This window comes from Eupeodes corollae, chromosome 3 (genome assembly GCF_945859685.1).
Source record: "Eupeodes corollae chromosome 3, idEupCoro1.1, whole genome shotgun sequence".
Taxonomy (NCBI): Eukaryota; Metazoa; Arthropoda; class Insecta; order Diptera; family Syrphidae; genus Eupeodes; species Eupeodes corollae.
In genome coordinates this window covers 74,099,196-74,114,916 of record NC_079149.1, presented here as the reverse complement: position 1 = coordinate 74,114,916, position 15,721 = coordinate 74,099,196, and the positions used below count along the sequence as shown (strand labels likewise).

The 15,721-nt window shown below is 31.5% G+C and overlaps 3 protein-coding genes across 3 annotated transcripts; all 3 read left to right on the top strand.

Moving 5' to 3' along the window:
* The first annotated feature begins 3,285 nt into the window (after positions 1 to 3,285).
* On the top strand, positions 3,286 to 3,668 carry LOC129948886 (histone H2A). Its single transcript, XM_056060037.1, has one exon. It carries the CDS (start codon positions 3,286 to 3,288, stop codon positions 3,658 to 3,660), a length of 375 nt encoding a protein of 124 aa, XP_055916012.1. The 3' UTR covers positions 3,661 to 3,668.
* A 3,215-nt stretch (positions 3,669 to 6,883) lies between these two features.
* On the top strand, positions 6,884 to 7,266 carry LOC129948860 (histone H2A). The gene has a single exon (XM_056059981.1). The coding sequence runs from the start codon at positions 6,884 to 6,886 to the stop codon at positions 7,256 to 7,258; it is 375 nt and encodes a 124-aa protein (XP_055915956.1). The 3' UTR covers positions 7,259 to 7,266.
* Positions 7,267 to 14,524: 7,258 nt separating this feature from the next.
* On the top strand, positions 14,525 to 14,907 carry LOC129948883 (histone H2A). Its single transcript, XM_056060023.1, has one exon. The coding sequence runs from the start codon at positions 14,525 to 14,527 to the stop codon at positions 14,897 to 14,899; it is 375 nt and encodes a 124-aa protein (XP_055915998.1). The 3' UTR covers positions 14,900 to 14,907.
* The last annotated feature ends 814 nt before the right edge of the window (positions 14,908 to 15,721 follow it).

Below are 15,721 nucleotides of genomic sequence, written 5' to 3'. Positions count from 1 at the left end.
CCTAAACCTAAAGTGCCAAAAGCAAAATCAGCCACAGCAGCAGCCAAGCCAAAAAAGGCAGTCGCTGTTAAAAAGGCAAAGAAGTAAAATTTCCATTTCAATGAAAAACAAAGTTGAAATCAAAACAAAAATCCACAGTCCTTTTCAGGGCTACAAAAAATATACTAAAATGAGATATAAAAACTTTTTTTTTTTAATTTTTTATTAAAAAGGAGGGAGAATTTTTGGACTATCTCGATGATAGCGTTGAGATGCGATGGGCTGGTGGAGCAACGGCGACGGGATAAGTGGTGAAGTGGCTGGATGCGATGCGACGCCGCCGCGCGGCCGGCGCGCGCTGTCGCCGCTACGGGACTACCACTACTGAACAAACGGAAACGTATTTTGTTTTGCATTTATTTTCGCGCTTTTTTGTTCTACAGAAAATACTTTTTTTAATGAAATAGGTATTGCAAATGCAAACTTCATTTATTTGTATTCATATGTTTTTCTCATTGGGCAGAAAGAAAGGAAATATCAATACAAATAAATAATATATTTTTGCGCCTATTTTCTTACTACAGCTACTAGGCACGATGCGATTTGTCTGGGCGAGACTGAACAACCGAAAACGTATTTAGTTTTGCATTTATTTTCGTCCTTTTTTTGTTCTACAGAAAATAGTTTTTTTTATGAAATAGGTATTCAAAAGCAAACTTAATTTATTTGTATTCATATGTATTTCTCATTGGGCAGAAAGAAAGGAAATATCAATACAAATAAATAATATATATTTTTGCGCCTATTTTCTAAGTACAGCTACTAGGTACGATGCGATATGTATGGGCGAGACTGTACTGTTTATTTTCTACTTTTTTGTGATTGGACGCGATGCGATGCCTTCAACAATAAATATCTTTCATAGAAAATACTTTTACTATCAAATAAGACAACAACATATTTTTCTTTTTTTGCATTTCTCTAATACCTACGTAATTATTGAAATGTTTCCACGCTATGTGACTGTACACGATGCGTAGAAAAATACAAACGAAATACTTTGGCAAAATGTAGGTATTTGTTTTCATGTATTTTTATGGACTAGACGCGACATGACGTATACCTGCAACAATTTACAAAATTCTTAAACAAAATATCAAGAGTTTTGTATTTTATTTCAGGAATTACATATGTTTTTCATATATTTTTATCGACTGGACGCGACATGACGCATTCCTGCAACAAATAAAAAAATTCTTACACAATTTATCAAGAGTTTTGTATTTCTTTTCATAGAAATTACATATATTTTCATATATTTTTATCGACTGGACGCGACATGAAGTATATCCGCAACAATTAAGAAAATTCTTAAACAAAATATTATCAAGAGTGTTGTATTTCTTTTCATAGAAATTACATACGTACATCTGACATCAAAAAACACAAACAAATTTAATTCTCTAATATTTTATACCTAGATGTTTTTGCGACGCTACGTGACTGTACACATAGCGACATAACTGGACACGATGGGTAGAACAATACAAACAAAATTTATATTTTTTTGTTTTTAGTTGACTCGGCATGATACACGTCGTGTCTGGAACAATCAACAAAAGTAAGTTTTGTATTTCTTTTCATAGAAAATATATTTTGTAATCAAAAATTAAAACAAAAAACAATATGTATTCCACAGGCAAAGAAAACATGCATTTCTTTAAATTCTCTAGTTTCTTATTAAAAATTTTGTGACGCTTCGAGACTGTACTCGATGCGTAGAACAATAAAAAAAATCTTAAACAAAATAACAAGAATTTTGTATTTCTTTTCATAGAAATTACATACATCTGACATCAAAAAACACAAACAAATTTAATTCTCTAATATTTTATAGATATTTTTGTGACGCTACGTGACTGTACACTGTACACATAGCGACATAACTGGACACGATGGGTAGAACAAAACAAACAAAATTATTTAATAAAATGTATTTTTTGTATGTTTTTCGTTTCTACTTGACTCGGCACGATACACGTGGTGTCTGGAACAATTAACAGAACTAACTTTTGTATTTCTTTTGATAGAAAATATATTTTCTAATCAAAAATCACAAAGAAAAACAAAATAGATTCATAAAATCATTCCACAGGCAAAAAAAATATATGTATATACCTTTCTTCTCAAATCTCTAGTTTCTTATTAAAACTTTTGCGACGCTTCGAGACTGTACACGATGCGTAGAACAATAAAAAAAATGTTTGTGTTTCTATTGGACGCGACATGATTCACGTGGCGTCTGGAACAATTTACAAAATTTATTTTTTTCATAGAAAATACTCTTACAATCACAAATAAAAATATTTATTTAACGAATTTTTCCGCAGGTAGAAAAAAAAATATATTTTTTTGTCAATTCTCTAATCTCTTATTGATATTTTTGCGGCCCTGAAAAGGGCCATTTTTGAAGAAATTAAATAAAAAAAAATTACTTCAATCACAAATAAAAATATTTATTTAACGAATTTTTCCGCAGGTAGAAAAAATATTTTTTTTTCAATTCTCTAATCTCTTATTGATATTTTTGCGGCCCTGAAAAGGGCCATTTTTGAAGAAATTCAATAAAAAAAAATTACTTCGAGCTTGTGTATTTGGTAACCGCCTTTGTTCCTTCACTAACAGCATGCTTGGCTAGTTCACCAGGCAACAACAATCGCACGGCAGTCTGGATTTCCCGACTTGTGATTGTTGAACGCTTGTTGTAGTGAGCTAAGCGAGAGGCTTCAGCAGCAATTCTTTCGAAGATGTCGTTCACAAAACTATTCATGATGCTCATGGCCTTCGATGAAATTCCAGTGTCAGGATGAACTTGCTTCAAAACTTTGTAAATGTAGATTGCGTAGCTTTCCTTCCTCTTGCGCTTCTTCTTCTTATCGGTCTTGGTGATATTTTTTTGTGCCTTTCCGGCTTTTTTAGCTGCTTTACCACTAGTTTTTGGCGGCATTTTATTTTTATAATTCACTTCACTTTCACTATTAACGAACTGCACACAATGACGACTGAACGAGAACTGTGAATTTTTCTGAAAAACTCACGAATTATATTGTCTCTTTCCACAACGGCTTTCTAAGGCCACAACCCTCTTTTTTCTGTGTGCGAGCATACGAAAATTTAGATAAAAGACAGCGCACAGTTCGAAAATTTTGTCATTCTACAGTGTGCAGTGATACAGTGAACAGTGAAATAGTGAGCTCTCTTGTGTTTTTTCTTTTGTAAAAAATATTTAAAAAACAATAATATAAAATGTCTGGTCGTGGTAAAGGTGGAAAAGTGAAGGGAAAGGCAAAGTCCCGCTCTAATCGTGCTGGATTACAATTCCCTGTTGGTCGTATTCATCGTCTGCTGCGAAAGGGAAACTATGCTGAGCGCGTCGGAGCCGGTGCCCCTGTGTATTTGGCAGCTGTGATGGAATATTTGGCGGCAGAAGTCTTGGAATTGGCGGGAAATGCTGCTCGTGACAACAAAAAAACTAGAATTATTCCCCGCCATTTGCAATTGGCTATTCGGAACGACGAGGAATTGAATAAATTACTTTCTGGAGTCACTATCGCACAAGGAGGTGTTCTTCCAAATATTCAAGCTGTTTTGTTGCCAAAGAAGACAGAGAAAAGTGCTTAAATCTATGTAGTGACAGCAAACAAAAAAAAACCGTCCTTTTCAGGACGACAAATAATTTCTATTAAGAGATGTGTATATTTTTCATTTTTTTTATATATTTTAAAATACGAAGAAGAAGAAACCAACAAACAAATGTTTTTTCTTTCTTTGCAAAAAGAAATATTTGTTTGTATCCAATCCGTAAAGCAACAAAACATTTTTTTTTCAGTTCGGAAAAAATATTTTTTATTTTTTTTTTTTTCAAAGAAATAGAAACCAACAAACATGTTTTTTTCTTTCTTTGGAAAAAGAAATATTTGTTCGTATGCAATTCTAATTTCTGTTAAAAGATGTGGTTATTTTTCAATTTCTTGTAGGTATATAGCAATTTTAAAATATTCTGGTACGAAGAAAAAGAAATATTTGTTCGTATCCAATCCGTAAAGCAACAAAACATTTTTTTTTTCAGTTCGGAAAAAATATTTTTTATTTTTTTTCAAAGAAAAAGAAACCAACAAACAAAAAATGTTTTTTTCTTCCTCTGCAAAAAGAAATATTTGTTCGTATCCAATAATTTCTATTAAGAGATGTGTTTATTTTTCAATTTTTTGTATATATTCTAAAATATTCTCGTACGAAGAAAAAGAAAGCAACAAACAAATGTTTTTTCTTCCTTTGGAAAAAGAAATATTTGTTCGTATCCAATCCGTAAAGCAGCAAAAAAAAAAATTTTTTCTACGGAAAAAAGAATAAAATATGCAAAGCAACAAAAAAAATTTCAGAAAAAGGAATTTTATTTAATTTTTGTTTCCATTTCGAAAAAAGAATAATACAAGGAATAAAATATGTTTTTGCGACTAAAGCAAAAAAAAAATTTTTTCACAAAAAGGAATTTTATTTTATGTTTCCATTTCAAAAAAAATATTTTGGTACAAAAAAGTAAGTAAATTACGCTATGTGACTGTACACGATGCGTAGAAAAATACAAACGAAATACTTTGGCAAAATGTAGGTATTTGTTTTCATGTATTTTTATGGACTAGACGCGACATGACGTATACCTGCAACAATTTACAAAATTCTTAAACAAAATATCAAGAGTTTTGTATTTTATTTCAGGAATTACATATGTTTTTCATATATTTTTATCGACTGGACGCGACATGACGCATTCCTGCAACAAATAAAAAAATTCTTACACAATTTATCAAGAGTTTTGTATTTCTTTTCATAGAAATTACATATATTTTCATATATTTTTATCGACTGGACGCGACATGAAGTATATCCGCAACAATTAAGAAAATTCTTAAACAAAATATTATCAAGAGTGTTGTATTTCTTTTCATAGAAATTACATACGTACATCTGACATCAAAAAACACAAACAAATTTAATTCTCTAATATTTTATACCTAGATGTTTTTGCGACGCTACGTGACTGTACACATAGCGACATAACTGGACACGATGGGTAGAACAATACAAACAAAATTTATATTTTTTTGTTTTTAGTTGACTCGGCATGATACACGTCGTGTCTGGAACAATCAACAAAAGTAAGTTTTGTATTTCTTTTCATAGAAAATATATTTTGTAATCAAAAATTAAAACAAAAAACAATATGTATTCCACAGGCAAAGAAAACATACATTTCTTTAAATTCTCTAGTTTCTTATTAAAAATTTTGTGACGCTTCGAGACTGTACTCGATGCGTAGAACAATAAAAAAAATCTTAAACAAAATAACAAGAATTTTGTATTTCTTTTCATAGAAATTACATACATCTGACATCAAAAAACACAAACAAATTTAATTCTCTAATATTTTATAGATATTTTTGTGACGCTACGTGACTGTACACTGTACACATAGCGACATAACTGGACACGATGGGTAGAACAAAACAAACAAAATTATTTAATAAAATGTATTTTTTGTATGTTTTTCGTTTCTACTTGACTCGGCACGATACACGTGGTGTCTGGAACAATTAACAGAACTAACTTTTGTATTTCTTTTGATAGAAAATATATTTTCTAATCAAAAATCACAAAGAAAAACAAAATAGATTCATAAAATCATTCCACAGGCAAAAAAAATATATGTATATACCTTTCTTCTCAAATCTCTAGTTTCTTATTAAAACTTTTGCGACGCTTCGAGACTGTACACGATGCGTAGAACAATAAAAAAAATGTTTGTGTTTCTATTGGACGTGACATGATTCACGTGGCGTCTGGAACAATTTACAAAATTTATTTTTTTCATAGAAAATACTCTTACAATCACAAATAAAAATATTTATTTAACGAATTTTTCCGCAGGTAGAAAAAAAAATATATTTTTTTGTCAATTCTCTAATCTCTTATTGATATTTTTGCGGCCCTGAAAAGGGCCATTTTTGAAGAAATTAAATAAAAAAAAATTACTTCAATCACAAATAAAAATATTTATTTAACGAATTTTTCCGCAGGTAGAAAAAATATTTTTTTTTCAATTCTCTAATCTCTTATTGATATTTTTGCGGCCCTGAAAAGGGCCATTTTTGAAGAAATTCAATAAAAAAAAATTACTTCGAGCTTGTGTATTTGGTAACCGCCTTTGTTCCTTCACTAACAGCATGCTTGGCTAGTTCACCAGGCAACAACAATCGCACGGCAGTCTGGATTTCCCGACTTGTGATTGTTGAACGCTTGTTGTAGTGAGCTAAGCGAGAGGCTTCAGCAGCAATTCTTTCGAAGATGTCGTTCACAAAACTATTCATGATGCTCATGGCCTTCGATGAAATTCCAGTGTCAGGATGAACTTGCTTCTAAACTTTGTAAATGTAGATTGCGTAGCTTTCCTTCCTCTTGCGCTTCTTCTTCTTATCGGTCTTGGTGATATTTTTTTGTGCCTTTCCGGCTTTTTTAGCTGCTTTACCACTAGTTTTTGGCGGCATTTTATTTTTATAATTCACTTCACTTTCACTATTAACGAACTGCACACAATGACGACTGAACGAGAACTGTGAATTTTTCTGAAAAACTCACGAATTATATTGTCTCTTTCCACAACGGCTTTCTAAGGCCACAACCCTCTTTTTTCTGTGTGCGAGCATACGAAAATTTAGATAAAAGACAGCGCACAGTTCGAAAATTTTGTCATTCTACAGTGTGCAGTGATACAGTGAACAGTGAAATAGTGAGCTCTCTTGTGTTTTTTCTTTTGTAAAAAATATTTAAAAAACAATAATATAAAATGTCTGGTCGTGGTAAAGGTGGAAAAGTGAAGGGAAAGGCAAAGTCCCGCTCTAATCGTGCTGGATTACAATTCCCTGTTGGTCGTATTCATCGTCTGCTGCGAAAGGGAAACTATGCTGAGCGCGTCGGAGCCGGTGCCCCTGTGTATTTGGCAGCTGTGATGGAATATTTGGCGGCAGAAGTCTTGGAATTGGCGGGAAATGCTGCTCGTGACAACAAAAAAACTAGAATTATTCCCCGCCATTTGCAATTGGCTATTCGGAACGACGAGGAATTGAATAAATTACTTTCTGGAGTCACTATCGCACAAGGAGGTGTTCTTCCAAATATTCAAGCTGTTTTGTTGCCAAAGAAGACAGAGAAAAGTGCTTAAATCTATGTAGTGACAGCAAACAAAAAAAAACCGTCCTTTTCAGGACGACAAATAATTTCTATTAAGAGATGTGTATATTTTTCATTTTTTTTATATATTTTAAAATACGAAGAAGAAGAAACCAACAAACAAATGTTTTTTCTTTCTTTGCAAAAAGAAATATTTGTTTGTATCCAATCCGTAAAGCAACAAAACATTTTTTTTTCAGTTCGGAAAAAATATTTTTTATTTTTTTTTTTTTCAAAGAAATAGAAACCAACAAACATGTTTTTTTCTTTCTTTGGAAAAAGAAATATTTGTTCGTATGCAATTCTAATTTCTGTTAAAAGATGTGGTTATTTTTCAATTTCTTGTAGGTATATAGCAATTTTAAAATATTCTGGTACGAAGAAAAAGAAATATTTGTTCGTATCCAATCCGTAAAGCAACAAAACATTTTTTTTTTCAGTTCGGAAAAAATATTTTTTATTTTTTTTCAAAGAAAAAGAAACCAACAAACAAAAAATGTTTTTTTCTTCCTCTGCAAAAAGAAATATTTGTTCGTATCCAATAATTTCTATTAAGAGATGTGTTTATTTTTCAATTTTTTGTATATATTCTAAAATATTCTCGTACGAAGAAAAAGAAAGCAACAAACAAATGTTTTTTCTTCCTTTGGAAAAAGAAATATTTGTTCGTATCCAATCCGTAAAGCAGCAAAAAAAAAATTTTTTCTACGGAAAAAAGAATAAAATATGCAAAGCAACAAAAAAAATTTCAGAAAAAGGAATTTTATTTAATTTTTGTTTCCATTTCGAAAAAAGAATAATACAAGGAATAAAATATGTTTTTGCGACTAAAGCAAAAAAAAAATTTTTTCACAAAAAGGAATTTTATTTTATGTTTCCATTTCAAAAAAAATATTTTGGTACAAAAAAGTAAGTAAATTAGCAAAATAATTTTTTTTGATAATCATCAGGTATTTAGTATATACATACATATATTCATTGGCAAATGAAAAAAAATTAGGTATTTTGTTCGTCAACGGTGTATGATTTCTATTTTCAATCTCTTTTATATTTAATTGTGGTCCTGAAAAGGACCGATTGTTTGTTTCGAATAAAATTCTTAACCTCCGAAACCGTAAAGAGTACGCCCTTGTCTCTTCAAAGCGTAAACTACATCCATAGCTGTAACTGTCTTACGCTTAGCGTGTTCGGTGTAAGTAACGGCATCTCGGATAACATTTTCCAGAAAAACTTTCAACACTCCACGTGTTTCTTCGTAAATCAAACCAGAAATACGTTTTACACCTCCACGACGAGCCAATCGACGAATTGCTGGTTTCGTGATTCCTTGAATGTTATCACGCAATACCTTACGATGCCGCTTAGCTCCGCCTTTGCCCAAACCTTTTCCTCCTTTACCACGACCAGTCATTTTTATTTATTTAATTAAAAAAACACTTAAACTGAACTAGAGAACTGCACTGCACAAGAGTCACTGTTAAACTGTGGCTCTTCGCTCGAAATACCACAAGTATTTATACTTATTTTTCATAACAATTCTTAATTTTGATTGGCCAAATAAATCGACAACGAAAATGAAAAAAACAGTCGAACGGAAACATGAATAGCCAATTTAATGACTTAAACAGAAATCTACATTCGATTTTTCTAAAAAAATTGTGAAGAAAAGTGTTGTGTTTATTAGTGAAGTGAAAAAAGTGAAATCATGGCTCGTACAAAGCAAACTGCCCGTAAATCGACTGGTGGAAAAGCCCCACGTAAGCAACTGGCAACAAAGGCAGCTCGTAAAAGTGCTCCAGCAACAGGAGGTGTAAAGAAACCACATCGTTATCGTCCTGGAACAGTGGCTCTTCGTGAGATTCGTCGTTATCAGAAAAGCACCGAATTGTTAATTCGTAAATTGCCTTTCCAACGTTTAGTTCGTGAAATTGCTCAAGATTTCAAAACAGATTTGCGTTTCCAGAGCTCAGCTGTTATGGCGCTTCAAGAAGCAAGTGAAGCTTATTTGGTTGGCCTGTTTGAAGACACAAATTTGTGCGCCATCCATGCCAAACGTGTCACAATTATGCCAAAAGACATTCAATTGGCCAGACGCATCCGTGGCGAACGTGCTTAAATCATCGAGGTTAAAAAAAATATTCAACGGTCCTTTTCAGGACCACAAAATATTTAAAAGAGATATAAATGAATTTTAATTCAATCTAGTAATTACGTACCTATCGATTTCCACGATTTTTTTTTTATTTTAGGTAGAAAGATAATGTGATAATTTACTTTGAAGGCAAATTTTGAAAATGTTATTGCTTGCTTTCTATGCATAGTTTTTATCATACAAATGAAAATATTTATACCTACGCAAGCCAATGCTCGAAAATTTATGAATTTTGTTTTTCTTTTTTAATTATAGTTATTTTATAAGGCATTGCTTCTTTTTTTTATGTCTGAAGGCAAATTTTCAAGTAAGAATTTTTTTCTATGTACAGTTTTTTGTAATACTCGTAAAAATGTGAATTTGTCTACTAAGCAAGTCAATACTCGAAAATGTTTGAGTTTTGTGTGTTTTAATTTTTAATATTTCAATGATGTATTTTATAAGTCTATGCTTTGTTTTTTTTTATATATCTGAAGGCAAATTTTGAAGCAAGAAAGTTTTTTTTTCAATGTACAGATTTTTGTAATACAAATGTGAATTTGTAAACCTTGGCAAGCGAATATTCGATAGTTTATGAGTTTTGATTGCTTGATTATTTGTTTAAATTTTTGGTATTTTAATGTTTGTTATGGATTAAATATTTAATATTTATGAACAAAATAATATAAATATAGTTTTTCATTTGTTTTCTTGCTTGGGATAATGTTTAACAAATTTTCTAAGAAAAAGTTACAGCCTAGGGAAAAAATGCTACGCGTTTCATTACCCATATTGTTTTAATTTTATTAAAAAGAAATTAAGTAAGAATTTGATGAAATTTTTAGTTATTTAGTTTAAATAAACTATCAGCTTTATGTTAAAAATAATTTCAAGCTGAAAATATGTTTAATTTATTAAATATAAACATTCTTGTTGGTAAGTATTAAAAAAATACCACCAAACATTTACTTTAATTGTTATTAATGCATTGATAGATAGTGTTTTTTCAATCAAATTATTTATTAAATTATCTATTATTATTGTAAGAATAAATTTTGTCAATTGTTTTATAATATTTAGGTCGAAAAGACGTAAATTTTTGAAGTTTTAAGAGGAAACTAAGTTGCAAAAGTGTACAAATTATGTACAAAATGAATTTTTTGTATACCTTCGCTCTCTTTGATTCTCATTTAGCCGTTTCTGTAGGTGCGGATTTGGCGCAATTTTAACAAAAACGTGTTTCTATTTCTTAAAATTGTGCTCTAAAGTGATTAATAATAGTGAATTCAAAATGGCAGATACTGTAGCTACGTCTCCTGCAATCGTTGCGGAAAAAAAACCAAAAAAAGCTGCCGCCGCAAGTGGGTCAAAAAAACCAAAATCGGCACCAACTCATCCTCCGACTCAGCAAATGGTGGATGCGGCAATTAAAACATTGAAAGATCGCGGTGGTTCTTCCCTTTTGGCAATCAAAAAATATATTGCTGCTACTTACAAAGTTGATGTACAAAAACTTGCTCCGTTTATAAAAAAATATTTAAAAGGTGCTGTAATAAGTGGTAAATTAGTGCAAACCAAAGGAAAAGGAGCTGCGGGTTCTTTTAAATTGTCGCCTAGTGCCAACAAGGAACCAAAGGCCAAGTCTGCTGAGAAGAAAAAATCTGCCGCCAAACCAAAAGCTGCCGCTGCTGGTGACAAAAAATTAAAAAAAGTGTCTGGTGAAAAGAAAGTAAAAAAAGTAGCCGCCACAACAAAAAAAAGTGCCAGTGCAGATAAAAAGAAGGTGGAAAAACCAAAAGTGAAAAGTGTTAAAAAAACGAGTGCAGTTAAGGCAAAGCCAACAAAAGCAAAGGCAGCCGCGCCTAAACCTAAAGTGCCAAAAGCAAAATCAGCCACAGCAGCAGCCAAGCCAAAAAAGGCAAAGAAGTAAAATTTCCATTTCAATGAAAAACAAAGTTGAAATCAAAACAAAAATCCACAGTCCTTTTCAGGGCTACAAAAAATATACTAAAATGAGATATAAAAACTTTTTTTTTTTAATTTTTTATTAAAAAGGAGGGAGAATTTTTGGACTATCTCGATGATAGCGTTGAGATGCGATGGGCTGGTGGAGCAACGGCGACGGGATAAGTGGTGAAGTGGCTGGATGCGATGCGACGCCGCCGCGCGGCCGGCGCGCGCTGTCGCCGCTACGGGACTACCACTACTGAACAAACGGAAACGTATTTTGTTTTGCATTTATTTTCGCGCTTTTTTGTTCTACAGAAAATACTTTTTTTAATGAAATAGGTATTGCAAATGCAAACTTCATTTATTTGTATTCATATGTTTTTCTCATTGGGCAGAAAGAAAGGAAATATCAATACAAATAAATAATATATTTTTGCGCCTATTTTCTTACTACAGCTACTAGGCACGATGCGATTTGTCTGGGCGAGACTGAACAACCGAAAACGTATTTAGTTTTGCATTTATTTTCGTCCTTTTTTTGTTCTACAGAAAATAGTTTTTTTATGAAATAGGTATTCAAAAGCAAACTTAATTTATTTGTATTCATATGTATTTCTCATTGGGCAGAAAGAAAGGAAATATCAATACAAATAAATAATATATATTTTTGCGCCTATTTTCTAAGTACAGCTACTAGGTACGATGCGATATGTATGGGCGAGACTGTACTGTTTATTTTCTACTTTTTTGTGATTGGACGCGATGCGATGCCTTCAACAATAAATATCTTTCATAGAAAATACTTTTACTATCAAATAAGACAACAACATATTTTTCTTTTTTTGCATTTCTCTAATACCTACGTAATTATTGAAATGTTTCCACGCTATGTGACTGTACACGATGCGTAGAAAAATACAAACGAAATACTTTGGCAAAATGTAGGTATTTGTTTTCATGTATTTTTATGGACTAGACGCGACATGACGTATACCTGCAACAATTTACAAAATTCTTAAACAAAATATCAAGAGTTTTGTATTTTATTTCAGGAATTACATATGTTTTTCATATATTTTTATCGACTGGACGCGACATGACGCATTCCTGCAACAAATAAAAAAATTCTTACACAATTTATCAAGAGTTTTGTATTTCTTTTCATAGAAATTACATATATTTTCATATATTTTTATCGACTGGACGCGACATGAAGTATATCCGCAACAATTAAGAAAATTCTTAAACAAAATATTATCAAGAGTGTTGTATTTCTTTTCATAGAAATTACATACGTACATCTGACATCAAAAAACACAAACAAATTTAATTCTCTAATATTTTATACCTAGATGTTTTTGCGACGCTACGTGACTGTACACATAGCGACATAACTGGACACGATGGGTAGAACAATACAAACAAAATTTATATTTTTTTGTTTTTAGTTGACTCGGCATGATACACGTCGTGTCTGGAACAATCAACAAAAGTAAGTTTTGTATTTCTTTTCATAGAAAATATATTTTGTAATCAAAAATTAAAACAAAAAACAATATGTATTCCACAGGCAAAGAAAACATACATTTCTTTAAATTCTCTAGTTTCTTATTAAAAATTTTGTGACGCTTCGAGACTGTACTCGATGCGTAGAACAATAAAAAAAATCTTAAACAAAATAACAAGAATTTTGTATTTCTTTTCATAGAAATTACATACATCTGACATCAAAAAACACAAACAAATTTAATTCTCTAATATTTTATAGATATTTTTGTGACGCTACGTGACTGTACACTGTACACATAGCGACATAACTGGACACGATGGGTAGAACAAAACAAACAAAATTATTTAATAAAATGTATTTTTTGTATGTTTTTCGTTTCTACTTGACTCGGCACGATACACGTGGTGTCTGGAACAATTAACAGAACTAACTTTTGTATTTCTTTTGATAGAAAATATATTTTCTAATCAAAAATCACAAAGAAAAACAAAATAGATTCATAAAATCATTCCACAGGCAAAAAAAATATATGTATATACCTTTCTTCTCAAATCTCTAGTTTCTTATTAAAACTTTTGCGACGCTTCGAGACTGTACACGATGCGTAGAACAATAAAAAAAATGTTTGTGTTTCTATTGGACGTGACATGATTCACGTGGCGTCTGGAACAATTTACAAAATTTATTTTTTTCATAGAAAATACTCTTACAATCACAAATAAAAATATTTATTTAACGAATTTTTCCGCAGGTAGAAAAAAAAATATATTTTTTTGTCAATTCTCTAATCTCTTATTGATATTTTTGCGGCCCTGAAAAGGGCCATTTTTGAAGAAATTAAATAAAAAAAAATTACTTCAATCACAAATAAAAATATTTATTTAACGAATTTTTCCGCAGGTAGAAAAAATATTTTTTTTTCAATTCTCTAATCTCTTATTGATATTTTTGCGGCCCTGAAAAGGGCCATTTTTGAAGAAATTCAATAAAAAAAAATTACTTCGAGCTTGTGTATTTGGTAACCGCCTTTGTTCCTTCACTAACAGCATGCTTGGCTAGTTCACCAGGCAACAACAATCGCACGGCAGTCTGGATTTCCCGACTTGTGATTGTTGAACGCTTGTTGTAGTGAGCTAAGCGAGAGGCTTCAGCAGCAATTCTTTCGAAGATGTCGTTCACAAAACTATTCATGATGCTCATGGCCTTCGATGAAATTCCAGTGTCAGGATGAACTTGCTTCTAAACTTTGTAAATGTAGATTGCGTAGCTTTCCTTCCTCTTGCGCTTCTTCTTCTTATCGGTCTTGGTGATATTTTTTTGTGCCTTTCCGGCTTTTTTAGCTGCTTTACCACTAGTTTTTGGCGGCATTTTATTTTTATAATTCACTTCACTTTCACTATTAACGAACTGCACACAATGACGACTGAACGAGAACTGTGAATTTTTCTGAAAAACTCACGAATTATATTGTCTCTTTCCACAACGGCTTTCTAAGGCCACAACCCTCTTTTTTCTGTGTGCGAGCATACGAAAATTTAGATAAAAGACAGCGCACAGTTCGAAAATTTTGTCATTCTACAGTGTGCAGTGATACAGTGAACAGTGAAATAGTGAGCTCTCTTGTGTTTTTTCTTTTGTAAAAAATATTTAAAAAACAATAATATAAAATGTCTGGTCGTGGTAAAGGTGGAAAAGTGAAGGGAAAGGCAAAGTCCCGCTCTAATCGTGCTGGATTACAATTCCCTGTTGGTCGTATTCATCGTCTGCTGCGAAAGGGAAACTATGCTGAGCGCGTCGGAGCCGGTGCCCCTGTGTATTTGGCAGCTGTGATGGAATATTTGGCGGCAGAAGTCTTGGAATTGGCGGGAAATGCTGCTCGTGACAACAAAAAAACTAGAATTATTCCCCGCCATTTGCAATTGGCTATTCGGAACGACGAGGAATTGAATAAATTACTTTCTGGAGTCACTATCGCACAAGGAGGTGTTCTTCCAAATATTCAAGCTGTTTTGTTGCCAAAGAAGACAGAGAAAAGTGCTTAAATCTATGTAGTGACAGCAAACAAAAAAAAACCGTCCTTTTCAGGACGACAAATAATTTCTATTAAGAGATGTGTATATTTTTCATTTTTTTTATATATTTTAAAATACGAAGAAGAAGAAACCAACAAACAAATGTTTTTTCTTTCTTTGCAAAAAGAAATATTTGTTTGTATCCAATCCGTAAAGCAACAAAACATTTTTTTTTCAGTTCGGAAAAAATATTTTTTATTTTTTTTTTTTTCAAAGAAATAGAAACCAACAAACATGTTTTTTTCTTTCTTTGGAAAAAGAAATATTTGTTCGTATGCAATTCTAATTTCTGTTAAAAGATGTGGTTATTTTTCAATTTCTTGTAGGTATATAGCAATTTTAAAATATTCTGGTACGAAGAAAAAGAAATATTTGTTCGTATCCAATCCGTAAAGCAACAAAACATTTTTTTTTTCAGTTCGGAAAAAATATTTTTTATTTTTTTTCAAAGAAAAAGAAACCAACAAACAAAAAATGTTTTTTTCTTCCTCTGCAAAAAGAAATATTTGTTCGTATCCAATAATTTCTATTAAGAGATGTGTTTATTTTTCAATTTTTTGTATATATTCTAAAATATTCTCGTACGAAGAAAAAGAAAGCAACAAACAAATGTTTTTTCTTCCTTTGGAAAAAGAAATATTTGTTCGTATCCAATCCGTAAAGCAGCAAAAAAAAAATTTTTTCTACGGAAAAAAGAATAAAATATGCAAAGCAACAAAAAAAATTTCAGAAAAAGGAATTTTATTTAATTTTTGTTTCCATTTCGAAAAAAGAATAATACAAGGAATAAAA

Excerpts from the sequence above, each read along its gene's own strand:
- LOC129948883 (XM_056060023.1), top strand. The coding sequence starts at position 14,525 with ATGTCTGGTCGTGGTAAAGGTGGAAAAGTGAAGGGAAAGGCAAAGTCC.
- LOC129948886 (XM_056060037.1), top strand. The coding sequence starts at position 3,286 with ATGTCTGGTCGTGGTAAAGGTGGAAAAGTGAAGGGAAAGGCAAAGTCC.
- LOC129948860 (XM_056059981.1), top strand. The coding sequence starts at position 6,884 with ATGTCTGGTCGTGGTAAAGGTGGAAAAGTGAAGGGAAAGGCAAAGTCC.